Here is a 27,805-nt window from a genome sequence, read left to right as displayed (position 1 = left end):
AACTCGGGTTTGTCCTCCCACCGTCCCCTGGCGGCTGGTCATCGAGAACACAGCCCACGTCCACACCCTTTCTCAGAGAACACCTCCTGTGCTGTCTGATGGCGGCTGGCCTCCCGCGGGACGCTCGGGGCCTCGAGAGGCAGAGTGACCTTGGGCGCACCGTCTCCCAGGGCCTCAGAGGCCCAAAGGAGGCCCTGGTTGGCCCAGAGGGGCTGCGTCCCGCCCCCCCCGCAGCCCGTGAGCCCACACAGGCCGCTCCAAGGCCGGACCCTCCTGTCTTCTCCGGCTCCCTGGACCTCAGGCCTGGGCAGAGTGCCCCGTGCAGCCCTCCCCGCCCCACTCCGGAGCTGGCCCTGCCCCTCAGGACCCCAGGTAGTGTCCACTGACCTGTCTTGTCCTTACCTTTGTTCTAACCCCGCACTGCCTTCGGTTTTCAATGGGCATTCCGTCTCCAAAGAGGGTCGGCTGGGCCCGCCACAGACGGGCTGTACCCCGGTGAGAGGGGCCTGGGGGCAAAGCCCCCTGAACCTTGCACTCGAGACCCCTTGTCATTTTCCATGAGAATCCTAGGACTTCGTGACTCCGTGTGGGATCCTAAGTGTCTCCCACACCATGGGATAGTCTTCACGAACATGACCTTAACCCCTGCCCGCAGTTTCCTTCCTCTGGTTTTGACCACCCACAGCTTTTTAAAAAAAGATTTATTTATGTATTTGGGAGAGAGAGACAGAGAGAGCGTGCAGGTGAGTGTGAGCCAGGGGAGGGACAGAGGGAGAGGGAGAAGCAGACTCTCCACTAAGGACCCCGAGATCATGACCTAAGCCAAAATCAGGACTCCGACCCTTAACCAACTGCGCCACCCAGACGCCCCCACGTCTGGCTTTTTTTAAACCCAGGAAGCATAGTTGAGTCCTGAGTCTATTCATGCATCTCTCACTTTTCTGTAGATTAGATTCCCAGCAGCAGGATTCCCAGTCAACGACTGTGCACTCTGGGGGTCTTGGCAGACACCCCCTCAGGGCTGTTGTCTTCCGTGACCTTTTAAACAATGTTTATGGGTGAATAACATCTTTCATATGCGTTTCTGGGATGAGCCTGACCCTCCTTGCCAAGTTGACTTGCGGGATGCCTGCGCAGTTTTGCAGGCTGCCGACCCCCCCCCCCACCCCGTGGGGACCCCCGCAGAGGTGGACGGAGTGGGGGGGCCAGAGCTTAAGGCCTGCAGGCTGAGGGGACCCGGCATGGGGGGGTGTGTGGGCAGCAGGGAGCCAGGAGGTCACTGATCCGGCAGAGGAGGAGGGAGAGGCGGGGTCTTGCAGGAGGAGGATGACCCGCCCTCGCCCCTCCCCCAGCTGCCTCCCCAGGTGACCTCTGTCCTCTCTGACCAAAGTATCCTCTTTGGGATTTGGTTACCATGAGCCACCCTAACGTCACCTCTTCAGGTCTACTGTCCCCTTTCTGACTTTGGGGTCTCACCTCACCTTCTCCAGGAAACCTGCCCAGGCTCTTCCACCGTCCCCAGTAGCAGCCCGGCCTCATCCCAGGCTTGCAATGGATGACTATGGCCTTTGTCTTAAGCATGAAGAGGGTTTTGGGGACCAATCTGCAAGAAGGGGGTTCAACATCCAGGGAAAACTGTCTTCTCCAAACACGTCAACACCAAGCCAGAGCCCGTAGCTAGAGCACAGGCCACGGGGGTCTGCGTGTGGACCCGCACCTGTGTGGGGGGCGCCCTCGGGAACGGGTCAGCACGAGTCACGCCAGAGCAAGAGTGGGGTCTGCTGGGGTCGGGAAGGAGTCGCAGGGGCCCCACTTGAGGGAACAGCCAGCTCAGCCAGGGCGGGGAGGGAAGGGTCTGACGCAGCCCCTGAAGGAACAGGGCACTGGAGCGTCTGGGCGAGAAGTCTGGGTCTGACGTTGGGATGTGGGGGACGCCTGGTCGAGGGGGGCTTGGGACAGAGGGCAGGACTGGGCTGAACTTGTCAGTTGTCATACCCTCCAGGCCTGGGGCAGAGGGACCCCAGACGTCTGTCGAGTGGGGGCAGAAAGGTGGCCAGAGGGAAGGATCAGGGAGACTCACAGGGGCACGAGGTCCCGAGACACAGGTTTGACTCACGAACACCAGATGGTGCCCATGTCTTCGCTGGCACCGAGCCGGGGCGGGGGGAAAGATCCCAGGTGCCCAGGTGCCCGCCGTTCAGGGAGAGGCTGGCCGCTTTCCTCGGCTCGCCGTTGGGTGCATCTACTCGCAGGCACAGACTCGTGGGTCTGCGCGCCTTCTTTCATCCCCATACACGTTGGGGCTTTGGGGTGCAGACCGCCCCCTGCCTCCAGAGGGGAGGGTGCCGGGTGAGGGCTGGTGGGCGAGGGCCAGACGGCCCCCTGGAGGCCGTGCTTTCTGGGAGGCCTGAGGCAGAGGCTGGAAGAGAGGTCAGGGCTCAGGAGAGGTCTGAGGGTCCTTTGGGGGCAGTGGTGGGTGAATGGACAGTTTTGGGGAGCCCCGGGGAGTTGAGGTGAGGGGAGCGGGAGGGGGTCCACAGGATGCCAGAGCCCTAGGGTGGCCATGGTCTCAGAGGTGCCCTCTCTCAGAAGAAGAGTCCCCAGGTCAGGGCCTTGAGGGAGGTCTATCTGCAGGCATCTGGGTTACATAGGTCCAGCCCAGAGAGGGTCTGTGGGGCCTCCAGGCGGTCCCTGAGCCCAGCCTGGCAGCATCGGGGGCACCTGGAGCCTTCTGAGAATGCAGAATTTGGCCTGTCTTGGGCCCTCTGAACCAGAAGGTGCCCAGACCCAGGCCCCTCACCATCTCTTCATGCTGGGGAGCCTGGTAGACGGGTGGTTGGGTGTGGACGGTCAGAGGCTGGTGAGGGCCAGGGAGGGCCCAGGCTGCTATGGGGCACATGACCCTTCCCCCCAGCTCAGGCCAGATGCTAAAGCTTCTTTGGCACCTCTCTCTGGTCCCTGAGCTGTAGTTGTACGGACAGTGGGAAGCAGAGAGTACAGACCGAGTGGTCACTGCCACACGATCACAGGACTCGGAATCCCAGAGTGTCTAGGGAGGGAGCCTGGGGCCTGGTAAGGTGGGAGGGCCTTGGATGTCAGCTCCAGGTAGGAACCCCATCCTTCCCTCCTCTCCATGTCCCCTGGGGACCCCAGTAAGTTCGGGGAGACTGACTGAGGTGGGGGGTCCCCTGATAGGGTTGGGTGACCTGCTGGGGGTACCTGGTAGAGTTGGGGTGACTGACTGAGGCAGGGGCCCCAGTGCGGTCTGGCCCCTTTTGAGTGGGTCTGACTGGTCCTACCCTCTGCCCCCACCCCAGGACCTGTGCTCCCAGGAGGTGCCGCTGTCCATGGTGGCTGCCCCCAGCGATGACCCTCACTGTCCCCAGTGGAGGTCCAACTGCCTGTCCCCCACAGAGGAGCAGGAGTGGGACAATGGTGAGTAGAGTGGGCAGGGGGCTGTGGAGAGCGGGGGTCCAGGGCCTTCAAGGGCCTTCTGGGCTGTCTCTGGTCGGCACTGTCCTGGTCCCCTGGCCTTGGAGCGCACCCCTTCCCTCATTTCAGGCCCCTCATGTCCACTGTCTGAGCGTCTGCTCTGTGCAGGGCAGGGACGCAGGGCCTAGGGCCGCACCGAGGGGTGTTGGGGTCTCACGTCTTCCGGGGGTGGAGACAGCTCGTTTGCACCTGACAGAAACTTGTAGAAAGGCAGGGTCTCTGGAGCCTTACCAGTGGTCGAGGCTTGCTTTGGAGCCTTGCTCTGCCTGCCTGCGGCGACGTGAAGGGCCACAGCTGGCCCTGTACCCACGGAGTCAGGGTCACAGCTCTGCGGGCGCAGGTGCGGGAGGCGGGACACCCGGCGTCCCCCCTCGGCGCTGCCCCGCCTACGACCCTGGGAAGGGAGTGGCGGGTGGTCTCCCGCCCGCTCTGGGGGCCCAGACCCTTTGAGAGTGCTGTAAACGCAAGCATTTTGCGGTTATTTGTGGTTCCGGTGTCTGTCAAATAGCAGATTTGTACGGACAAACTTCTATTGAATGAAGGAAGGAGCAGGATAGCAGGACGGGCGGGTCCAGCGGGCAGGGGGCGGGTCCAGCGGGCAGGGGGCAGCGCCACCTGTGAGGCCGCCTAATAGGCAGCCTGGGCCTGGCTCTCGATTTAAGCAGTGACCCTGGCTGTGGGGGTCAGCTGGGGTGGGGGGTCCCCGAGTGGGTGTGCTGGGACACACCAGTGGGCCCGAGACTGTGGGGCAGGCCGTGGCTGGGAGGGCAGAGCCCGCAGGTGACGCTGCTTCCGGCCGGCGACACCTGACCCCAGGCCTGACTTTGTTTCCATTCCTGGGGGGCCCTGGCTTCGCTCCCACCTCTTTCTCCTGATCAAAGAAGTACGGATCAGCGTTGCAAAGTGTTAGAGCGCTTGGAAACCTGCTCTGCGGGTTCTCTTCGCTCCCAGGCTGTGTTGGGGCCCGAGACAGGAAGCCTCTTGGCTGAGTGGCTTTGAACGTGATTTTTATTTATGCTTGAGACCTGTTGTTAAATTTCCGTTTGAAGAGGACGAATTCCTGCCCCCTCTGGCCCCGGGGGTGGGAAAATGCCCTCACTTCTCACCCTGCCCCCCTCCAGCCCGGCCTCGAGGATACACATCTCCTGTCTCTGGGGGGTTTGTTTGTTTGTTTGTTTGTAAAGATTTTATTTATTTCTTTGACAGAGACAGATCAGAAGTAGGCAGAGAGGCAGGCAGAGAGGGGAGGAAGCAGGCTCCCCGCTGAGCAGAGAGCTGGGATCATGACCCGAGCCGAAGGCAGAGGCTTTGACCCACTGAGCCACCCAGGCGCCCCATCTCTGGTGGTATTAATTTGCGTTTCTTTAACCAGCAGCGAGGTCCCGTCTTCTTATTTCTCTGTCGGCCAGGCTTTCCTCTGGGCATCTCTCCTCCCCATCTCCGGTCATAGGAGAGGTCCTTATGCAGTAATAGTGACCTGCTGTCCACATGGCAAAAATCTTTTCTGTGTCCCCTGCATGGTGGGCTGTGCTGACTGCAATGCTAGCCCGAAAACTCTGTTCCGGTCTCTGCATCCCGCTGAGAAAGCTCTTTTCTCCTCTGGGAGAGAATGTTAGAATATTAGAGAATCTCTTGAATAGCAAAGCCCAGTCTGCTCAGTACGTTTGCAGTTTTCATTTAGAAATTCCAGTATCGTCACTGCCTGCTGATTATTCTGGTGTGACAAGTACTGGAGAGACCTAAGTTTTTATTCCAAATGACAAACTTCGGGTGCCTGTTCTCTTGGGCTGGCGTTCGGCACTCCTGTCGTAAGGCGCGTTCCCTTTGCTGGGGGGCTGGCTTCTGCAGGTGGTCACGCCTCCCAGCTGTGTCCCAGCCCCCTGTCCCGAGAGGCGTCTGCCCTCTGCATGTCCGGCCTTCAGTCTGGCTGGCTGCTTTCCTACCGCTCTCCCGCAGACGCAGACGCAGACACACTGCCAAGACAGTCACTCAGGCCGCATGACTCAGGGGCGTAGCCAGAGCCAGGACTGGGGGTGCAGCTTCTCTCTGGCGCCCCCCGACACAGGGTTGCTTCTCTGCGGTCTGCAGGTCAGCCAGAGAGGGCGATCTTGGAGGAGCCCCTGAAAGACAGACCACTCGAGGAGGAAGCCCTCGTTGACAAAATCAGGACCATGTCTGTCTTGGAGAAGAACGTGGTGTTGGACACCATCCACCACTGCATCAAGGAGCAAACCCAGGTGGGATTCTAGGAGACCCGCTCGCCCCTGACACCCCCCTTTGCCTCAGGATGGGTGCGCACAGAGGGAGAAGGCTCCAAGCACATAGAGAGCTCAGCTTCGGGACCTGGAATCTGGCCGAAAGCCAGCCCAGGCTCAGGGACTCTTGCTCAGAGGCAGGGAGGAGGGGAAATCCAGCCAGTTGGGAAGAGTCTGTGCAAAGGCCCTGAGGCTGGCAAGATTGTGGCAGGAGAGGCCAGCGGGGCCAGGCCATCAGGGGCTCACCAGCCTCTGTCCTACAGGTTGCCAGAGATCAAGGAGAAGTAGACCTGGCCAGAATTACACTTGAAGCGAGTGCCCTAGTGGGTTGTTGGAGGGTAGCACCCCCAAATCTCCCCTTACCTTTTGGCAGTAGCTTGTCTTCCCTGCTCACCCACAGGTGAGCGCCATCCTTGGGGGTTCCTGATGGATTTGGTGTCCAGCTCCCTGGGGTGGGGCGGGTGGGGCCCAAGCCCTGTGTCCTGCCTGCAGCTCATCGGGAAGGAGGTGGCTGACACCGGCATCCAGGAGCTCCTGGCGCCCTTGAACCTGGAGCTCAAGCAGCCTTTGGAGAAGGTCAGTCCTGGGTGATGCTGCCCAGGGTGTCCTTTGTGGTCTCTGAGACCCCCACGAGGCTCTGACTGTGGCGGAGCACGTGGCTGTTGAGGCACCCCCCGGCCCCACTCCCCAAGTGGGAATGTATGATCCGAAGCTCTGGGCACAGGGACAGCCCCCCAGGCCCAGCCGGGAAGCAAACCAGGTGGGGGGGGAGGGGCTGCGGTGACCCCACGTGCCTCCCCCAGTCTCACACAGGCAGTGGGCACAGCGGCCGGGGGGTGCTCCCCAGCGTCTTTCACGCAGCGGGGGCGGCTGCCCCTCGTCCTGCTGCCGGCCCAGCGCCTGCTCCGTGCCTCCTCCTCCCAGACCTTCCTCTTCCACGTTTTTGGGCTGATCCTCAGAGAGACTGCCGACCAGGAGCTAGTGAGAAGGCACCTGGCGGACCTCCTGGAGCTGTCCCACCAGTCCAGCAGCCAGCGGGAGGTGGGTCTGCCGCCCTCGCACCCCGGGGGCCCTGAGTCCCCAGCACGGGCCTTGCTACTCGGGGTGCCTGACCTTTCCGCTCTCCACACCCCGGCTGTGCGACTCCCACAGCGCCCAGCCCTGCGCTGGTATACGGGGCCCCCGGCGCAGGGGCTGCCTGGTCCTGACCTCGGGACTGACGGCAGCTGTGGCCTGGCTTCATTCTGACCTGATGCACGCCCTTGAGGTCTGGGGTAGGCTCCCCTGCCTGCCTTTGTAGGGCCCGTGGGAGGCATGGGCGGGAGATGGCAGAGCACCCCGCGCAGCCACACGGGGACCAACTCATGGGCTCTTCCGGCCCCGCAGGGCATCGCGGAGACCGTCGGCATCGTGTCTTCCTCACACCTGCAGGCGGTGTGGGCCTTGCTGGAGCACCTGGGCCGCACCAGGTTTCTGAGGACCGCCTTCACGTCCCCGGAGTGCCCGGTAGAGTGGGCAGCCGGCGGGCGGGAGGGCCTGGGGCCCGCAGACATCAGGCGGGCACCCCGAGTTTCCGTTTGCTTGCTGGAAACGTGGACGCTGCCCTGCCTGCTTCCCTGAGCGGCCAGTGCGTGGCTCTCAGACCGTCTCAGTTCTTGCTGTGGCCTGGCCCTTGTGACCCTGGCTGCTGGGGCCCCACACGTGTGATCCGGAGCCTCGGTGGGGTCTGACGGTTGGCGACCGTGGGCTTGCCCTGACCCCAGCTTCCTCACCGGGGCACTTCCCCTGCCGGTCTGCGCGGGGCCCCTGTGTTTTGTTGGTCCTCGGCTCCTCGCCGGGAAGAGCGGACGCGCGGGAGACCCTCAGAGGCCCTGGCCTGCCTGGAAAGGCAGAAGCTCCGACTGGAGGGGCGCGCGAGCTGGGGGCGCCTGGGGGAGGGCTGGCACCGGAGTGTGGGACCGACCAGCTCCCCATCCACAGCAGCCAGACCCTGACAGGCACTGGAGGTGGGTCAGCAGCACGTACCTGCTGTGCTACGGGCAGATGGCCCTGCACACCCGGGAGCAGATCCTGCCCTGGGTGGACAACGTCATCTCCAGGATGGTCTACTACTTCTCCTGCAGCTGCTACGTGAGCCCGTAGGCTCGGGCGGCCGGGGCGCGGGGCGTCTGCGTGTGCACGGGGGCCGCCCGGCCTCTGAGCTGGGGGGGCGGGGTGCTTGAGCTCTGCGGGGGAGGGGGAGGGACAAGGGACCCCCTGCTGAGCGTCCACGACTCTGCACGGACAGGACAACATCCTGAAAACCAGCTTCCTCTTGGCGGCCATCATGCTTACGAAAGCTCTCAGGCAAGAGGACGGCACCCAGAGCTACAAGTTCACTCAGATACCAGACCTCATCCAGTGCCTCCTGGTGAGCGGTGCCCACGGGGGCAGTGAGCAGGGCGCCCGGCATGGGGAGCCGGGCTGGCACTCATGGCCAAGCGCCTCTTGTCTGACCACACCCTGCCCCCCCGACCAGCGCATCCTTCAAAAGGAGCCCAACTTCCTGGCCACCCTTTTCCGGCAGAAGGTCATATTGGTCATTGTGAAACTGAGGTAACTCTCCTTTGGGGTCCGGGAATGAAGACAGGCCAAGTCCTTTGTGGACGGGGCGGGAGTCCACGTGTGTGCGAGGACATGGATGTGGAAAAGGGGTCGCGGTGCGTGGGAGGGGCCGGCCCCGCGGAGGCCAAGGCAGGTGCCCCGGGGGGCTCAGGCAGGTGCCCCGGGGGGCTGAGGCAGGTGCCCCGGGGGGCTCAGGCAGGTGCCCCGGGGGGCTGAGGCAGGTGCCCCGGGGGGCTGAGGCAGGTGCCCCGGGGGGCTGAGGCAGGTGCCCCGGGGGGCTCAGGCAGGTGCCCCGGGGGGCTCAGGCAGGTGCCCCGGGGGGCTCAGGCAGGTGCCCCGGGGAGGCTCAGGCAGGTGCCCTTGGGGGCTCAGGCAGGTGCCCTTGGGGGCTGAGGCAGGTGCCCCGGGGGGCTCAGGCAGGTGCCCCGGGGGGCTCAGGCAGGTGCCCCGGGGGACTCAGGCAGGTGCCCCGGGGGGCTCAGGCAGGTGCCCCGGGGGGCTCAGGCAGGTGCCCCAGGGGACCCATTTGCCTTGTGGCCTATCCCAGACAGGTTGCCGACCTTGGCACTGACCGAGCACTGACCTGGTCACTCACCAAATCCTGGCCTCAGTCACACGCTGAGCCCTGACGCTGGCCACACACCCTGATCCTGGTCACACGTTGAACCTTAACACTGGCTACGCTCTGGCCCTGACCTTTTCCACTGGCTGACCCCTGACCCCACTCACGCTGCTGACAATGACCGCAGATGCCAGTGAGCCCAAACGCATTGGGACGGCCTCCCCCAGGCTGAATGAGCTCTGTGTTCCCCTACAGCGTCCCCCCCACCAAGCCAGCGTGTGAGAAATTTCTGGAATCCAGGCCCACTTCCGAATTTTAGGTTGTGAGAGCCTCTCCCTGCTGGGCGTCTGTCTCAGCCGGCTCCGTGGAGAAGTCCGCAATCTCTGTCCTTCTTCCAGCAGCCTGCGGCCCAGCCTCAAACCCGTGGTGAAGTCCCAGATCCTGCAGACCTGCCTGCAGACCCTGTTCGTGCTCCCGCCCGGGGAGAGGTTGAAGAGCTGCTTACCTCCGCTAGACTCGGCCCCGGACGTCCTGGTGACTGCCTGCTCCCGGGCCGCTCTCCCGTCTCTGGGTGCTGGGTCCTGGGTGCTGGGCTGGTTGGCCGAGCCCTCGCCGCGTGTGCGAGCGAGAAGAGCATGGGAGAGAACCCTGGCCCGGGACGGCTTTCATCCCGGCTGTGCTGCAGCCTTGCCTTGACCCTGGGAAAGCCTGCGTCTTGAGGTCTGTCCCTGCAGTGGGGCTCTGGTCTCCGCGCTGCCCCACTGATGTTTTGAGGCTCAGAGAGGACAAGGGCGTAAAAGCAATCCCCAAGCGTGTGCCGCTCCTGCCTGCAGTCGGTCCGGTTCTGCTGTTGGGCCCAGTGTGCTGTCCCCCCAGGGGCCGGCAGAGACACATGCACCCCATGCAGGTCCCAGGTATCCAGAGTGCGGGCCAGCGTGCTCTCCATCCGTCGGGAAGTGGAGGCCTGGTGACCCGCCTTTTGGGGTGCACCAACCGGAGGCTGGGGGACGCGGCCCCCCCAGGAATCATTATTCTTTGAGGACTTTGGGTTTGGTCCCATGAAAATAAAGCAGAGCAGGCAGTGAAATGTCCAGCCCACTAAGTGTTAACACTAGGCACACACGTCCCTGGCCCTGTTGGTGACAGACAGCAGACCGGCATGGAAACAAGTCAAGGCGGGGACCTGAGCCGTGCTGGGGCACTTTGGGGCAGCTCCAGAGGGCAGGGTGGGGGACACAGGAGAAGGGGACCACCATGCAGCCGCTGGGGGTCTCCGCTGACCCTCTGGGGGGCTCTGGCGCCAAAGCAGCTGACTTCGAGCCCCAGCCAGCCACTGGGACGTATGCGTGGGGGCCAGGTCCGGAGCGGCCAGCAGCTAGGAGGGTGTGCCTGGACCCCAAGCCCGACCTGTAGCTGGAGCTCCGAGGAGGGACGGGCCAGGCGCCAGACGGGATGCCACTGGGCACGACCCCGCGCGGGAGCTGGGTCTGGTTAACGGGGTTGACCCCCAGAGTGGAACAGGGTGCACAGTCGAAGTATGCGATTTTACACATTTTCCCTCTGAGACTATCCTCAAAATCAGGATGGCGGGCGTATTTATCACCCCAAGCTTCCTCAGGCCACCGTGGAGTCCCTCCTTCTCGCTATTGCCGTCATAGAGTCTGAATCTTCTAGAACTCCCTTCCTGTAAGTGCCGCTGTGTCGCACAGTACGCGCTTCTCTGCCTGGACTCGCCCTGCCGCCGGAACGGCCCAGAGGCTCATCCACAGCGCGCAGCTGCTGTTTGCGGCCCCGTGCTCTCTGCTGCAGCTCAGGCTCTGAGTTTGGGGGTGACCGAGGGTTGGTGTACTCACCCGTCGCTTCCGCTTTGGGACTCTTTGGGATAGTCTGCTGTGCGTGCAGCTCTTTGTACCAACCTGATTTCGACCTGGGGGTGAATACCCAGGACAGGGACGGCTGTGTTTGACTCGCCAAACTGCCTTCCGGATGGGCTGCGCTGCCTCATAGCCCCCCCAGCGCGGCCGAGAGCTCCGGGTCCTTCCACGTCCCTGTCCGCACACGCTGGAGTCGGTCTTACATTCTGGCCATTCTGTTGCGGGGGTCGGTGATTCTAGTGGGGGTTTCGAATTTCATCTCTCTGCTGACGAAGATGCGGAACATCTTTTCATGTGCTTTTCACCATCTTTATGTCTTCTTTGGGGAAGATTTGTCTGTCCAAATCTTGTTCCTAATTTGTAAGTTGGATTATCTGTTTGGTCATTAGTGTCTAGAGTCCCTTTTCTTCTCTTTCTTTCTTTCTTTCTTTCTTTCTTTTTTTAGATTTTATTTATTTATTTGACAGGCAGAGATCACAATTAGGCAGAGAGGCAGGCAGAGAGGAGGGGGGAAGCAGGCTCCCTCAATCCCAAGACCCTGAGATCATGACCTGAGCCAAAGGCAGAGGCTTTAACCCTCTGAGCCACCCAGATGCCCCTAGAGTCCCTTTTCTAATTGCGATTTGAGTCCTTTAGCAGGTGATTTGAAAACACTTTTTTCCCATCAGTGGCTCATCTTTGTATCATCTTGTGTTTTCTGCAGAGAGGACGTTTTTGACTCGAAGTTCAATCTACCTATTTTTAGTTTCAGGGACCGTGTTCCTGGTGTTGTACCAAGGAACTCTTTCCTTCAGCCAAGGTCACCAAGATTTGTCTCCTAGGTTTTACCCTCAGGTCCATGACGTTTTGAGCTCTTATGGGGGTCTGGTCTGGAGCGAAGCTTCTTGTGCGTGGAACCCGGTTGACCCAGGACCCCCCCAGAGCCCAGCCGTGCATGGAATAGACCATCCCTTCTCTTCTGGGTCACCTTTCTGCCCCTAGAAAATCCGCTGATCGTGTGTCTGCTTCCATTTCTAGCCTCTGTTCTGGTCTGCAGATCTGTTGATCTGTTCTTTGTTTCATTTTGTTTTTTAGGATTTATTTGTTTGAGAGAGAGCAAGAGAGCATGGGCCAGTGAGGGAGCAGGACAGGACGGGGAGGGGCAGCGGGAGACGGGGCCTTAGGCAGACTCCAGGCTGAGCCCGACCTCAGGCTTGATCACAGGACCCTGAGAGCACGAAACCAGGGGACGGAGGCTTCCCTACCTGCGCCGCCCGGGCTCCCTGGCCCTGTCCATCTGCTTATGCTAAGGCCACCCTGTCCTGCCCTGGGAGCTTCGGGTAAGTTCGGAAGTGGTAGAAGTCCTTCATACTGGCTCATCTTTCTCAAAGTTGTTTCTGCATGTCTAGGTTCTGTGCATTTACATCTGAGTTACAGAACCAGCAGGTCAGCTTCTGCTAGACGTACACTGATTCCATAGATAGATCAGGGGGAACTGACATCTGGAAATCATTTTGTCTTGTAATCGAGGCGCTCGACGTGCCGACCGGTTCACTTCGGTGGTCTCTGAGCCCCTCGAGAGCTCCCTGGTTTTCCGTGTGCGATGTCTTGCACGCCTTTCGTTGGATTCTCTCCTGTGTATTTTGCATATTTTTCTGATATTGCCAGTAATATTTAAAATTTTCCTTTCCCTTGGAGCGCCTGGGTGGCTCAGTGGGTTAAAGCCTCTGCCTTTGGCTCAAGTTATCATCCCCGGGTCCTGGGATCGAGCCCCTCATCGGACTCTCTGCTCAGCAGGGAGCCTGCTTCCCCCTCTCTCTGCCTACTTGTGATCTCTGTCTGTCAAATAAATAAATAAAATCTTAAAAATTTTTTTTTTCCTTTCCCCTTGTTCATTGCCGGTATGCAGAAATACAACTGACTTCGTTACATTGATCCTACATCTTCCCGGAGCTCTGCTGAACCACTGACGAACCGTTTAGAGACTCTGTAGGACTCTGATGGCTTCTGGGAATAAAGGGTCTCCTTTCTCTTCAGTGTGGATGCCTGCCCTATCTCCTTGGCTTCCCGCACTCACTAGAACCTTCCGCGCCGCGCGGACCGGCACGGGTGGGAGCAGACATCCTCTTGCCCTGGGTCTCATGGGGCAGACCCCGCCTCGGTGCCCTGTGGGCCGTGGCTGTGGCTTCCTGTGGGCCCTCAGGCGCTCCCCGTCCGGCTGAGAAGGTTCGCTTATCCTTCTGGTTTCCTGAGCTCATTTGCCAAGGCGGATGCTGGGGGGGTCAGACGTTTTTGCGTATCCGTGGAGATGATCGACTTTGACACATTGTGTTTTCGTCCTCACTCAGTTCCAAGTACTTTCTGGTTTCTGTTTCCGTGCTGGGAGGAGTGCCTCGGGGTGCAGCCCGGGCCGGCGGTGCGCCCGTGGGGACATCTGTGGCTCCCTGGGCTCGGTCCCCTCCTGAGGCCTTGGGGGCAGATGGAACACCGCAGCAGTTAGCACGGGAAGACCTGGCAGGCACAAGGGGGCTGCCGGTCCTCCCTGGGGCCCAGGGTGAGGATAGGGTCCGGCACGGATGTCACAGCCATCTCCCTGAGCCCCGCAGGGAGCAGTGACCAAGCCCTCATCGGGAGCAGTTCACGGAGCCCCAGGGGAGAGACAGCGAGCGTGTCGGCCACAGAGGCTGGTGTAACCACCCTGACGCAGGGTCGCGCTCTGCCCCGTCAGGCGCTGTACAAGAAATCCATGCAGGCGCTGGACCTGCTTCTCCAGAGCTTCCTCTCCGAGAACAAGAGCATGGACGAGATGTGCTTCCTGCTGCAGGTGCGGGCCGGCGGGGCACGGGGCGCAGAACTGGCGGCTCTCGCTGCCCAGCGCGATCCGGGCCCTGGACTCTCTGAGGTCCACTCAGGGTGGCCCCTCCTATACGGGGGCGGGGCAGGCTGGCCACTGTGCACCACACCGCTGACCCAAGGGCTCCAGGGCTTGTCCTCTCACGAAGGCAGCGGCGGGCGTTTCAGAGAGTTAAGGACTCTGCAAGGATCAGGTGACCTTGATCTGGTGACCTCCAACGCAGGCGCCCCTGAGGGCGGGGAGGAACGATGGGATGCGGGCCCTTGCACAGCTGGAGACAGACCCTCAAACTTCCTGGCTCCCGTCTGCCCACCACCCCCTACCGCCGCTGCAGCCCCTGAGGCCACTGAGGCCGCCCCAGGGCTTTCTGGGTCCCGTGGTCCCAGACCTGGCCTCACCTGAGGGAGCCGGGCCGGTGGCCAGACCTAGGGGGGGTGAACCATCCGGGGGCGGGACGGGCTGCGATCGCCCCGCTGTGACTCGGCCCCAGCGGCCACGTCCAAGGCCAGGTGTGGGCGGCGAGGGCCCACGGGCTCCCCTCCCCACGGCAGCACATGGAGCCCTGGCTGCTCTCAGACAAGAGCCACGAGCGCAAGCGAGCGGCACAGACCACCTTCCTGCTCCTCCAGTACACGGTGGACTACGTGACGCTCACTGTGCGTGTCCCCCTGCCCTGCACCTGTGGGGAGGAGGGGAAGGGCGCGAGCGAGGGGAGGAGCAAGGACACCCCCCAGGGCCCTCCTGCCTCCCTGCGGACCGACCCTCCCCCCAGGTCTCACAGTCACTATTCGCTGAGCGTCCGGTGGCTAGGCACGGGGCTGGGGGAGACACACAGGCGCTGTGTTGCCCCTGTCCTGGGGCAGAGGTTGCGGTTCAAATAGCACAGTCCGGGAGATCTTGCCAGCAAGGCTGCCTCGGAGCAAAGACCTGGAGGAGGGTGGGGAGAGAGACGGGGGGGGGGGCAGAGGGAGCGCATTCCGGCCCAGGGAACAGAGAGCACAGGACCCAGGCCGGCTTCACCCACACGGCCTCCCCAGGAAGAGGCCACACCCTCCCTGCTGGGCCACCAGCTCGGCCTGCTGGCGCTGCTGTGGCGGGACAAGGACCCAGTGACGCGAAGCCACTCCCGCCAGAGCATCTACTTGCTTCTGCAGCTTCTGATCCAGCAGAAGGGTGAGCGGGGCCCCCGGGGGGCTGCGGCCGCCAGGGTCCCGGCTTCCTGACAGATGCGCCTCCTCAGGGAGCACGGAGCAGTTCATTCTTCTGAATAAGATGAAGAACTTCGAGGCAAAGGCCCACAGGCAGTCAGAGAAGAAGTGCTACAACGTGGTGAAGGTGGTCCTGCTGCAGCGGGGGAGGGGCGGCGGGCCCCACGCGGAGCCCCGGAGCCCCCGAGCGCCGCCCGCCCGTTCTCTCACCTCTGTGGGGGGCTGGGCAGGTGGAGCGGGCTGGACGCCGCACCCTCCCGCCTGTGACCTGGAGACAGCGCCCACCCCCCCCCACCCCCCCGCCGAGTCAGGGTCTAAGGTTCTCCTTGACCTCGGCCCCGTGGCGTTCCTCATGGCCTTTCCTCTGTGGTTCCTCAGGAGGGTAACAGTGGGTCGGTCCGCTGGGACTGGCCCGCGCTTTCCCCTCGGCCTCTGCCCTCCCTGTGCTGGGTGTCTCCTTCCCAGGCCCGCCCTCCCCTCAAGGAAGACTTGGGAGTCCAGGGTTGGGTTCAAGTCCGAGCTCCGCCTCCAATGGCCTGGGGGGTGTCCAACCCTTCCATTGCCTCGGTTTCCCTGCCTTCATGCAAGGGTCCCTGGGCCTGACCCCCAGCCTGCTGGGACAGGAGCCACAATCCCTTGCCTCCACACACACAGACGGCCCCCAGGAGCCCTCCCGGGGGGCAGGGTGCTCAGAAGCCTGCTGTCCTGGTGGGGTCCCTGGAAACAGCCCGGGGTTCCCAGGCAGTTCCGAGGACGAAGCTGTGTGCTCAGGAGGAGGGAGGGGAGAGAGAGCGGCAGGGACGAGCCGAGGGTCGAGCCGGGGGCGGGTGGTCTCAGCTCAAGCCACAGGAGGGCAGCGGTGTGAAGCGCACCCCCGAAGCAGCGGCTGGGCCCTTGGACTCCTAGTCAGTCCCTGGCTGTAGGCAGCTCCTGGGGGGCCCTGACCTCCGGACAGAACCGCTTGCTCCCATCACCATCCCCAGAGCAACTGTCTGGAGCAGCGGCAGTCACCATGGAGCCAAGCTGGGGAGGAGGGTCACCAACAGTCCGGTGGGGAGGGGCGACCGGGCAGGGTCCTTTCGAGGGTCCCTGCACATCTGCATCCTGGCTCTCACTCCGCCTCGGAGTCAGAGCTGTACCCCCTCTCCTCGGCCCACATAGGAGAGACCGGGGCTAGTGCCCCCGTGGCCCCTCACCACCCCCCACCCTGCACCCCGGCCCAGGCCTTGAACAGGAGCCTGACGGTGGCCCAGCACACGCAGCTCGTCCTCACCCTCGTGGAGAGGCTGGGCAGCCGCAGCCAGCCACAGTGTGACCTGGCCTCGCAGCTGCTCCTGCTGCTCCTGGAGGAATCCCGCGTCAAGAGAGAGCAGGTGCGACCTCGTGGCCGGCCCCGGGCCGGGGGCGGGCAGCCAGCCAGCCAGCTGCACCTCCAACGTGTCCGTGAGCCCGTGGGCACGTACACCTTGTCACCAGTGCCACTGAGCCCCAGAGGCGGTGGGTCCGGAGGGCACCCCCGGCCCCCAGCACTGCACGGCCCGGCCTCCTCGAGGCCCCAGGGCCCTGCCCCAGGCGGTCACGGTGACACCCGCTCCCCGCTGCCCTTCCACGCGCAGGTGGCCGAGATCCTGCAGGGCCTGTTTCAGGAGCTGTCCTCTGTCATGTTCAAGGGCGTCCTGCAGACCATGATGAAGGTGGTGACGGTGCTGGGGACTCAGTACACCCAAGAGACTGTCGAGGTGATACTGTCCCTGTGTCACCCCTCCGAGAGGTAGGTCCCCTGTGCCCATGACCCTGAGGCAGATGCCTGCACCTCACCACTCCAGACACCACACACTGTCTCCGGGCAGACTCCCCCGCTCCTGAGCAGGCCGCTGTGTGCTCGCCCGCCTGTCCTCTCCTTCCCAGACTCTGGAGCCAAGGCCAGGGGCTCCCTGGAGCTGTCCCAGGCTGAGGGGTTAAAGGAGGCTCCAACCGTCCTAGGAAGGGGACTTTCAGCATGGAAGTGTCCCTCAGACTCAGAGAGCCCTTAGAGGCCAAATCGCAGGGGCCTTCGGAGGTCAGCTGGGCGACCCAAAGGACCTAACTTTGGGTTAACCCAAGCAGTACCCTCAGCTGGCCAGGGCCCCGGGCCCACACACAGACCGCCCCACTGCCCCTTGGGGCTAGTGTTCACTTTCTAAGCTGCACCTGAGGATGTCAGATGGGCCCGGCAGCAGGAAGCTGGAGCCCTGGACAAAGTGGGGGGCCCTGGGCTGCGGAGTAGCCCCAGTCAGAGCACCCCTGAGTGGTCTGTGTGTGTGTGGCCTGAAGTCTGAGGGGCGCTGGCGGACCAGGGTGGCCCCAGGATCCTCTTGGGGAGCACCAGGCCATCATAGGGCCACAGTCCCTTCAACAGGGAGCAGGGCTCCCAGGCGTGCAGCTCCATGAGCCCCCCCCCCCGTCCCCAGGGAGACACACTCAATGTGGTGCCCCTTTGCCTGGTCCATCTAATCGTAGGCGCCTGAGGGCTGAGCCCCACGTCCCCAGGGAGGAAGCAAGCTGGGGAAGGTCACTCGGCAAGGGACGGCAGCACAGTGGGAACAAGCTCTAACGTTAGGGAAAGCTAGCCTGGGCTGCGGGCTCTGAGCGGGGGTGGGAGGGCGACCTCACAGGCCCTTAGGACACAGCCTCCTGGGCTCCCCGAGGGAAGGGCTCCCTCTCCGCCCCCGATGGGCCCAGTCGCCTCCACTCCCACACGGCGAGGAGGTCACCCTGCTTTCCCGAGGGTCACATCCCACCGGCCCCTCCACCCCTGGCGGGACTGGGCTCCCTGCCTCCCCAGACAGGTCCTACTGCTGTGGAAGGCCCTGGCGGGCAGCTCGAAGCTGGCTCGCAGGGTGCTCACCCTGCTCTACGTGAAGCTGAAGGTGCGGCCCGCCGGGAAGCTCCTCAGGCTCAGCCAGCCAGCGGAGCTCATCTCCCTGCTGGTGAGCCTCCTCCGCCCACCCCCCCACCCCCACCCCCGTGTGCCCACAGCGCCCGCCCCCCTCGCAGCGGCGTTGTCATTCGGGGGGTGTCCTGTGGGATCCCCGGGTGACCCGGCCGAGGAGGGTCTCATCAGGAGCCGCCAAGGACCCTCGATGCTGAACCCCAGCGTGGACCTCCCAGCCCCCACCAGGCACAGGCAGCAGGGGCCCAGGTGGGGGTGGGGTGGGGTGGCGGCCACTCCGCTGGCCCCAGTGAGGGTGTTGCCTCCCCGAGTCCGGCTCTGTCGCCTGCTGCAGGCCCTGGGCACCATTTACGAGCTCCTGTACACCCGGGAGTACAAGGCCACCGTGCGCTGGGCCTTTGCGGGCCTCCTGGTGGGCCTCCTCACCCAGCTGCGCTACCTGTTCGAGCTGGGCGCGGCGGACGGCATCTCGGACTACGAGGAGGACGTCCTGGAGGTGCAGCCCCTCAGCCCCTGCAGGTGAGACCTCTAACGCGGCCTCAGGGCCCAGCCCCGCACCCCCGGGCCCCAGGCCATCCTTCCATGCACCCGTGGAAGGCCCTGGTGGGCCCCAGGCCCGGAACTAAGTGCTGGGGACCCAGAAAGGGGTGAACTCCGGCCCCGGCTAGAGGCTCGCAGTCCGGGGAGCAGGGCCCCAGCGACCCAAAGCCGGCAGAAGCCAGAATCCCGAGACACAGCTAGGAAGGGGGCCGCTCCCCCGGGCCCAGATGGGAGAGGGAGGATGCGGCTGAGGAGACCCCGGCCTGGAGCCCCGACTCTCCTCCTCTGAACACCCCACGTGCCCCTAGGACCTGCCTGGAGGCCCTGAAGGGTCTCTTCTGGACCACCAACTACTGGGAGGTGTTTGCCCACCTCAAGCTGCTGCGAGGCTGGGAGCTCTTCGAGCATCTGGAAACCTACACAGAGGGAGTAACCCTCTTGGCTAGGTGAGCGCGAGCCTGGGGGGGCCCGGCCCAGATGGCATCCCTCATGGGGCCCCCCTGCACCCTACCCTGGGACCTGTCCCCTAGACTCTGTTGCCTGGGCCGTGTCTCTGACTGAGCAAGGTCGAGGGGGGCTGGGGGAACCCCTGGCCAAGGATGAAGACCTTGAGGCCCCTGTGTCTGCCTCTCCAGGGCCATGGCCCACTATGACTGTGAGGTCAAGGCTGTCCTGGGGCAGGCAGTCATCTCCCTGAAGAGCTCCGAGGAACGGGACAACATCGTGGCCATTCTCATCATCACGGAGGTCAGCCCCTCCTTGGCTCTGCCCTGCCCCTGCTCCTGGCCTCTGTCCTCTGGCCCTTAAGAAGTTCTGAGAATCGGACTTCCTCTGGGACCCTCCGATATGGGGGCTTCCTAACTTCTGCTTTCCGCATCCGACCCGCTTGCTGCCTGGAAATGCTTCCTTAAGCCCAAGCCCACGACCTCCCTTGGGCTACAGGCTGTTGGTCCTGGGCAGCTGACGGTGCCCACACTGCTCAGTTTCTCAACAGCCAAGAGCTCACCCAGTACGTGTCCCGGAGGACCGTGGACAGCTTCCTGAGCCTGGGTCTCAACCACCCCAACCAGCTGGTGCGGGCCATGAGCCTGAAGGGCCTCAGCAGCACGCTCATGCACCCCACGAAGGTGAGACGAGGGTCTGCCTGCTCCTAGGCCAGGAGGACCGCAGGGAGGAGGAGGCATTTGAGAAGAGCCCCCTCTGATGGTCCCACTGGACGGGACAGGCGGGGAAGGCAAGTCAGGCCCAGGCAGGAGAGGGTGGGAATTTTAGGAAGCCCCACTGTATTGCCTAGGGCTGGGGCTCCTAGGGTTTCTGGAATGGAAGGGGCTGGGGGGCTGGGACTCTGGCTTCCTCACCTGACAGCCACACCACCTGGGTGTTCCTGCAAGGGCCGGGGCTCAGGCCCCTGCTGCCTGTGACAGGGAGGCGGGCGGGCAGAGAGCCTCGGGCTCCATGGGGGAGGGGGACACGGTGGGGCAGGTGCAGAAGGCCACAGGCCGCAAGGGAGGGAGCAGGGCGGCTGTGGAGTGGCTTTGTCTCTTCCTGCCCCGCAGGTGGTGCTGCTCCGTGGGCAGCTGGCCGGGCTGCTGGACCGTTTCGGGAAGCCCGAGCCCAAGGACCTCATGGGCCTGATGGAGATCCTGGGCGACATCCTGCACCGCCTGGGGACCCAGGGCGTCGGCGCTGCCAGCCTCAAGATGGCCCAGCACCTGCTGCCGCTGTTCGAGGATGTGAGGGCGGGGCGGCGGCGCAGCCAATCGGAGCAGCCGAAGCCGCTCCCCCCTCCCACCCCAGGGCTTGTGGGTGGAGTCTTCTGGAGCCCTGCGGAAACGGCCCACAGTGTGCAAGTTTCTGGGAGGCCTCTGGGCTGCCGGGACTGTGATCCTGCCCAAGCCACATGCTCCTCCACCGGGAGGCTGGGGACCAGAGTGGGGGACGGGGATGGGGAGTTTGGGGGATGGGGCAGGAACGGCCCTGATCTGGGGGATCCCTAGTGCAGCCCAGGAGCTGATGGCAGGAGCGGCAGGAGGGGCGAGGCCGGGAGGGACCACAGGGCCCGGTGGGCAGGTGTCTAGGGGCAAGTGTGCTGCGGTCCCCGAGGCTGGGTGAGGCCGTGGAGGCCCCAGGATGACCCGAAGCCAGAAGGGTCCCCATCCGGCCAGGGTCACAGAGCTCGACCGTCCCAGGTCTGGCCACAGGGCCCATGCCCCAGCCCCGACCCGGCACGCCCCCGAGGCCCTGCAGAGAACCTGCGGAACAGCGGAGCAAAACCTTGGGGGCAAGAAGCCAACCCAACAGGAGGGCTGCAGCCACTGGAGGGGTGGCGGGAGGAGCGGGGACCGGCTGGAGAGAAGGCAGCCCCGCGGGCCGGACAGGCCCGAGTGTCAGCGCCGCGAGGGTTGAGCGGCGAGTGGAGAGGGCGGGCGTGAGGGCCCAGGCCGCCGCCGCACCACGTCTGAGGCCAGAGCCGAAGGTGGGAGAGGGGGCACGTGGGGGGTGGGCTGCTGGCGGCTGAGGGCTCCCCGCGTCCGTCCCGTCCCGCAGGAGCAGGCCCCGGTGCGGGGAGGAGCCATCTCGCTGTTCGGAGACGTTCTCCACAGCGGCGGCAGGAAGTACCGGCCGGAGCTCAAGACCGTCGCCTTTCAGGCCCTCGTGCCGCTGCTCCTCCACCTGGCGGACCCCTGCCCCGACGTGGCCACGGTGAGCGCCCGGCCTCGCGCCGCACAGGCAAGCGGGCCCAACGAGCGGCTGTCCAGGGCGGGCCTCCAATCACCGAATGCCTTGGCTCGGACCCCCTCACCCCTACCCACGCAGGCCTGCCTGCTGCCCCTCCCCAGTCCCTCCTGAGCCCGCAGGAAACTGCTTCTTTCCCACAGAGGGGCTTCCTTCAGTTCCAGGCCATCCCCCGCCCCCCGGGACCCAGCCCTCTGGACCCTTCTCTGGTGGCCTGACCCGGCGAGGAGACCCTCCCGCCGGAGAGAGGGCCTGGTGCCAGGTGGCTGCTGAGAGCCCGCGTGGCCGAGGAAGCGGGGGGGCGGGGGGTGGACGGGAGACTAGGAGGAGGCAGCAGTGTCGCCCGCCCGTGGGAGGTGGAGGGGTGCAGATGGGCGTTGGGAGGAGAGTGTCAAGGTAAGCAGGAGAGGCTGCCTGGAGGAGGCGGGCTTATGAAGCCTGGGAAGCTGGATAAGCTGCCCAGAGGCCAGAAGCCTCCTAGTGAGGGAGTGCAGTGCAGTCTCCGAGCCAGCGGACGTCAGGAGGAGGGGGAGTGCCGGCCTGGCCTGTGATCAGGGCCTCCTTGTTGCTGGGGGAGAGTTCAGTCTCCTGCGGACGTAGGTGCGAGCACGTGGCAGGCAGACTTGGGAAGAAACGGAGCTTTGCTTAAAGACTGGGTGGGCCAGTGCCCCCTCAACTCAGCAAGACAGGGAAAGGCCCACTTGGGAACAGGCCTGTCTTAGTTCAGGCCACTGCACGGTTCAGGGTGGGGTAGGGCTGGTCCCCTCTGAGGGTCTCTCTCCTAGGTATGTAGACCACATCTTCTCCCTGTGTCCTCACGCGGTCGTCCCCTTGTGTGTGTGTCCAAGTTTGTCCTTACAATGACACAGGTCAGGCTACCCTAGGGCCGCCCAGGATCCCTGTGACCTTAATCAGTTCCGTAGAGACCCCACAACCCGAGGTCGTGGGGTTATCTGGAGACAGAGGGACCCAGAGACTTTCTAGAGGGTTCTGGGACTAGAGGCTGTGGCTATTGGGTGCTGGTTATTGAGGGGCTGGTCTTCCTTTCCTGGAAGCCTGTCCCCTAGCCCTTGAGAGAACCCCTCAAGGTCAGGAAGGAAGCCGGGGTGGCCAGAGTGACCACTGGCCTCTTGAGTTTTCCTGTGAATTAGAGTGGAACACCCATGGGGTGTACGGGTGGGTAAAGACACTATTGTGGGGCGCCCCTCCGTGGGTACAGCCCCTCCAGGGCATGGGCACAGCTGTGAGTGGGGTCCTCATGGGGCCGGGACCCTCACTGTCTCCAGGCCGGTGTGGCTGCAGAAGGCCAGCCGGTTGGGGTGTAGCCGAGAGGGCACCCACGAGAGGAAGCCTGAGGCCGTCTCTCCCCGGCCCAGCACACCAAGCTCACCTTCCTGCGCTGCGCCATTCTGCTCAAGTGGGAGTTTCGGAAGGAGCTGTTCGGGAAGCTGGCGTGGGGCCACGGCCTGGGCGCCGAGAACGACATCTTCATCTACACGGTAAGACGCCAGTGCCCTCCTGGCCACAGGGCAAGGAGGCCAGGGAGGCGGATGGAGGCCGTGCACCCTCGGGGGCCTCTGGGAATGGGCTTAGGCCCGGCACCCTCTCAGGGGCACCCGGACAGGGCGGGCTTGGCACTGAAAGCCCGTGGGGGGCCTCTGATTCAGTCCGAGGGCGTGAACCGAGGGCTGGCTCCCTGGGGGCACGGCGGAGCCCACAGCTCAGGTGAGAGGGCCTTCGGGGGTCTGCCCCCATGATGCCCCCAGCACAGACCTGGGGAGGACCCCGTCTCTCCCAGAACCCAGGACTCCCCCTCACTCCATCAACGTCTCCTGCTGAGGAGGGCGGGAAGGAGCTGGACGTGCATGGGGTGCGCGAACAAGAAACCGCAGCTCTGATTTCTAGCAGTTGGCTTGTTTCTCAGTTGGCCCCGGGGACCCCTCCCTGCTGCTTGGGGACCACAATCCAGGCTTCTCCTGGGCTGGGCAGCAAGCAGGCTGTCTCACCTGGCCCCCGCGGGATCTGGTGGGGGTGTGGGGGTCCGGGGGTCCTGCTGAGGCTGGGAGACGGTGCATGTTTCCTGGGTAGGGGGGAGGCCGGCAGTCTGGGGGCGAAGCTGCCCAGAGAGAGGGAGGCCGGGCTTCTCAGCGTCTGGAGGACAGTGTCTCCCATGGGTGCCGCCTCACTGGCGGGGCCGAGGGGAGGAGCCCTCCGCCCAGTGCTTGCGGTGTTGTGGTTTGTGTGCTCGGATGCGTGGGAACGATGAGCCGTTTGCGTGCTCCAGGGTGGGAACTCGGTGAGTTACTTGTGTTTTTGCCCAGTTTGTGACTTTGTGACTTTGCTTCCTGTGTCTCTGGTTGTGTGGTTTTGAGTTTTGCATAGGCAGACGTGTTACTTGGCCGTGGTTTGCACTTGGGTCTGGTGCAGGAATCCCTCGCTGCTCGGGGACGGCGCTGGTGCCGGGAGCCGCCAAGAGCTAGATCTGCAGCGGGGATGGGGGGGGCGGGTTGGCTGTGCCCCCCCATCTAGCGCAGGGCCAGACTCCCTGCGGGGCCCGTGGGGTGCTGGTGACCCTCTGTGTGCCACAGTTTCTCCCCGTGGCCCCACGCTGTCTTCTCTCCACCTCTGCTCTCCACGCCCGCCTCTGCCTCACCCTCAGCACCCCTGCTGGCACCCATCCTCCTGCCGCCTCCACTGGTCTGGCCTGGCCGTGGTTCCTGCATCTGGCTCCCTTCTGGTGAGCTCCTGGTGTCCCCAGAGGTTATGGTCACCCACTGGGCTGTTACCTGCTCCAAGTGGCTCCCGTCCCTGGAATTTCGGCGTCAAGTCTTGTTACGGGTGCTTTCTGCCCGTGGCCCAGGGTCTCTTTCCTGCTCTGGTACCCTGTCATTCCGGATTGCGGGTCCTTCTCTGTGTGCGCCCCATTCCAGAGTCCTTCGTACTGTCCCACCGGTAGGACCTGGGACGGATTTGACGTCTCGGCTCTGAGCTGCCCCGGTTGTGTGGTATTTGCACGGCTTCCGGTCCTCACACGGGTCCGTGTCGTGCTGCCGCCGCTCAGTTCAGGTGTCTCCTCCTGCTCCTCACTCAGGCCGCGAGAGGCAGAGCCCCTGTCGGCTTCCCTCTGCCTCCCCTTGGAGCCTCCATGGCCTAGACTTGCAGCGGCGTGTGTGCGATGCCGGGTGTGTGGGGTGCCCCCCCATGGACACGGTGCCCGGAGGGGCTTCCAGTTCTGGTTCCATCCCACCCATGTCCGCCCGGGGGACCCCTGTCTCGCGCGTGGCGGAAGAGATGTGGGGATGTAGAGATCGCGTGGAAGCCCAATAGCCGCTTTCCGAGTCTTACTGATCGCTGAGCTGCTTGTCTGCTACAACATCCCACGGTTACTAAGTTGCGTTACTAAGTTGCTAAGTTACTAAGTTGCAGTCGTGAACCACAAAGTCTTTCTCCGTTTCTCCGTGTATTTCAGCAGCTACAGACTTCTTGAGACACGTGTGAGCCTTCGCCACTGGCCTCGGTGGGACCGTGGGGTCCCGCGGCGGCTCAGGTGTTGGGGGAGCGACAGGGTCCCCACTGCCTTCCACTCCACGGCCCTGCCTTCCTGCTCTTCCCCACGGAGGCATCCCTGGGTTTGCAGGGTTCCCCACATCCTCACTTTGCAGGAGTTCTGGAGTTTTGCCCAAGAGGAAGCAATGTCATCTCGGGCTGGTTGGGTCTGGGGACGCGGTTGTCCCTGGAGTGTGGCTGGGTGGCACGGCCAGGCTTGCTGGTGGCCGGAGCTCCGTCGGCGAGGATATGCCATCTTGGAGCCACTGGCAGTCACTTACTTTTTACTTTTCAAAACTCTGCGCATTTCCCCAAATGCTTCAGCTAACGGCCCCGGGCGGGCCCGCACTCCTGTCCTGCTGTGCCGCTGTGCCGCTGTGCTGATACTTCTGCTGACCCGTGCCTGTGGGAATTCTGTCACTCTTGAGACACGCGGTGACAGGTGCTCCTGTCGTGAATCTCCCGGCCCTCCACATGGCGGCTGTCTCCGCCCTCCGTCCCTGAGGGTGGGCTGCCAGCCTTGTCCCGCTCGGCGGGTTTGGTTCACCAGCCTGAACCACACGCCTGTCACCTCCCGGCTGTGGAAGCTGGTTTCGTGCGGCGTCACTGCCCCCACGTGGTGCCCCCCCTGCATGGCTGTGTGGGCACCTCCCCTCCTCCCGAGGCCGCCACCTGACCCCATTTAACGCCATTGCCTCCAGGGGCCCCATCTCCATGGATGGTCCCGTTCTGGGGTCTTGGAGGTTGGGACTCAGCCTATCCTTTTGGGGGAAGCAGCCCAGCCTGCCCTGCAGCTCATGATGCTTCAGGGAGACATCATTGCCACTGTTAGGGGCGTCGCTTCAGTTGTCACACCCGGCTTGTCGTGAACTTGAGTCCTTTCTCTTGTGAGCCCTGCCCCTGGACTCTTTCTTTAGACTTTCTTGCTTTGTGGAGCGTTAGAATGTTCTAGACCCTTCCCAGGGCTTTTCTTCTGCAAGACATGGGAACAGCCGCGGCCAGAAAGTCCTGATGTCTGAGTGGCCAAGGGCATGAGGACCCAGAGTCCGGCTGAGAGGACTCGCAGCTTTGGGGGACTTGCAGCTTTGGTGGGCGGGCACGGAAGGGGGAGGCTGCTGTCCTTTTCAGGTCACGAGCAGACGCCCAAATTCCCAGCACGTGGGTTTGTGACCAGAAGAGGAGTCTGGCTGTGGCGGGTTCAGGGGTGGGAGGAGGAGTCTGTGGGCCTCAGGCTGCCTCCTGTCAGGACCTGGAGGTCCCAGCTGACATCTGTGGAGGGAAGGCAGCTGTGAGGGCCAGCCCAGCCTGCGCGGGGCCGGAGAGGACGGCCAGGCCGGCCAGTAGTGGCCTGGAGGTAGTGCCACTCGGGGAACCCTGGCCTGGCGTGCACACGGCGGGGGCCTGCGACTCTCGGTGGGAAGTGTGGGCCACAGGGTGGCCTTGAGGCTCAGGTAAGGGGCGGGCACACAGCAAAGAGCTGATTCAAGCCGGCTTAGATGGTACAACAAACCGGTTTCTAAACCTGGCAAGGCTGCGAGGAGGCGGCCACAGAAGGGCTGGCCTGGGCAGCTGGGCTGTGTGCGTCTCCTGGTGCACCCCCTCAGGGGTGGCGCCTGTCCTGGGCCAGCTCCCTCCTGTGTGGAAGAGCAGCCGCCCAGCCCGTGCCTGGGAGAATGTGCGAGGCTGGTGGTGAGGCCGCGCCCTGGCCTGGAGCCCAGGATCCCAGCAGACCTCGCGGCCTCCTCGCGGCGGTGACCCACCCTGTGGCCCTCGCTGGAGCTCTACTGGGAGGGGCACAGGTGGCTTCCGGACGTTCGGGACAGTGTTGGGCGGTGGGGACCACAGGGAAGGTCCCAGACTCCTTGACGCGGGCTCCCACTCGAGGTGGGTGGAAGTAGGAGCTGTTGCCCAGAGCTGGGCCCCGCCAGCCCCTCTCCCCCACCCCTGCAGGAACCAGGTCCCCGGGCCTGGACCCAGACTGAGGTAGGGCCCTTGTCCTTCCAGGCCTGGGACTGCTGGGCTGGCTGGGGCCTCAGGCTGAGCCAGGTCGCAGAGGCGGGGGAGCCACGGGCACCCTTGTCCCCCGCCCCCCCCAGGTGGAGAGCAACTTCGGCAGCTATCACCAGTTCCTCATGCAGGCCCTGCACTACCTCGCCAGCCCCCACGGAAACCTGAGGCGGACGGCCATGAAGTTCATCAGTACGTGCCAGCCCACGGTCCCCCGCCCCCGCCATGCTGCCCACCAGCACCACCCTACCGCCCACTGCTGGGGCTGCCACACTGCGGGCCACGCTCCTGTACCCCGGGGGGCAGCCCCGGAGGGGGTGGGGGTGCTGGTCCTATCAGCCACGCACTAACCTCCCGTCCCTGCCAAGCCAGCCTCCCTCGGGCCCCAGAGGCGCCCGTGCACCCCCCGCCTTCCCTCTCTGCCCCAGGGGGCCTCCTGCACGACTACTTCACCGACCTCTGCTTTTCCCTGAAGAAGGGCGACCTGAACGTCCTCAGGAAACGTGAGCCCCGAGGGCCGAGGACGTGGCACCTCTTTGTCTCCCGAATCCTGAGAAGGGCCCTCAACCAGCCTGTCCCAATGACGGGCCACCATCTTGTCCTTGAGATTCCATTCCAGGACAGGGCTGTGACCCGCACACCCCGCATGGGCTCCTGGGACAGGGCTGTGCCTCCCATACCCCGCATGTTTTCCTGGGACAGGGCCGGGTCTCCCCCACACCCGAATGGTTTCCTGGGACAGAGCAGTGCCCCCCACCCTGCCCTACCCCAGCCTGGGGAGACCGTGCAGCAACTGGGGGTCTCTGCCGCAGATGTGGAGGTCCTGAGGCAGGACCCAGACTCCATGAGCCGCAGATTCTACCACAGCGTTTTGGAAGACATCAGTGAACTGTCCCAGTTCGTGACTCACTGAGCCCTGGCCGTCGGCCTTGCTCCCGGCATATGCTGTGTTATTTCTCTATTAAATGCGACAGAGTTCCCCTTGGCCTCCCCAGGCTCTCCCTGCCCTGGACCCTCCCGCCACTGCTCCTCCGTGAGGCTAGGGCACCTCCTCTCCCGATCCACACACTCAGGACACGGGTCCTCAGCCCCTCTGCGGCCGCATGAGCCGAAACCTCACCTGCCGGTGTGGAGCCCAGAGCCCTGGGGGTCGGCCCGGGCAGCCCCCGCCCTCCCAGTGCTTCCCAGATCCAGTGACTCTTGACTTCCCAGCATC

At 63.8% G+C, this 27,805-nt stretch overlaps 1 protein-coding gene across 1 annotated transcript; it reads left to right on the top strand.

The window, feature by feature from the left end:
- Nucleotides 1-291: 291 nt before the first annotated feature.
- On the top strand, nucleotides 292-26,666 carry LOC116575164 (maestro heat-like repeat family member 5). Its single transcript, XM_032316358.1, is given in 27 exon segments — nucleotides 292-372; nucleotides 948-3,238; nucleotides 3,281-3,435; nucleotides 5,581-5,729; nucleotides 6,240-6,323; nucleotides 6,672-6,788; nucleotides 7,134-7,253; nucleotides 7,728-7,877; nucleotides 8,035-8,157; nucleotides 8,266-8,342; nucleotides 9,312-9,447; nucleotides 12,804-12,992; nucleotides 13,495-13,590; nucleotides 14,172-14,276; nucleotides 14,658-14,793; nucleotides 14,861-14,955; nucleotides 16,052-16,201; nucleotides 16,445-16,599; nucleotides 17,653-17,797; nucleotides 18,095-18,279; nucleotides 18,609-18,746; nucleotides 18,936-19,047; nucleotides 19,284-19,427; nucleotides 19,857-20,033; nucleotides 20,848-21,003; nucleotides 22,413-22,595; nucleotides 22,597-26,666. Coding segments are annotated over 26 exon segments (3,456 nt in total). The 5' UTR covers nucleotides 292-372; nucleotides 948-3,092; the 3' UTR covers nucleotides 22,630-26,666.
- The last annotated feature ends 1,139 nt before the right edge of the window (nucleotides 26,667-27,805 follow it).

This window comes from Mustela erminea, chromosome 16 (genome assembly GCF_009829155.1).
Source record: "Mustela erminea isolate mMusErm1 chromosome 16, mMusErm1.Pri, whole genome shotgun sequence".
Classification (NCBI taxonomy): domain Eukaryota; kingdom Metazoa; phylum Chordata; class Mammalia; order Carnivora; family Mustelidae; genus Mustela; species Mustela erminea.
Note: the sequence above shows the minus strand (reverse complement) of the source record. Positions and strands in the feature narration are given on the sequence as shown.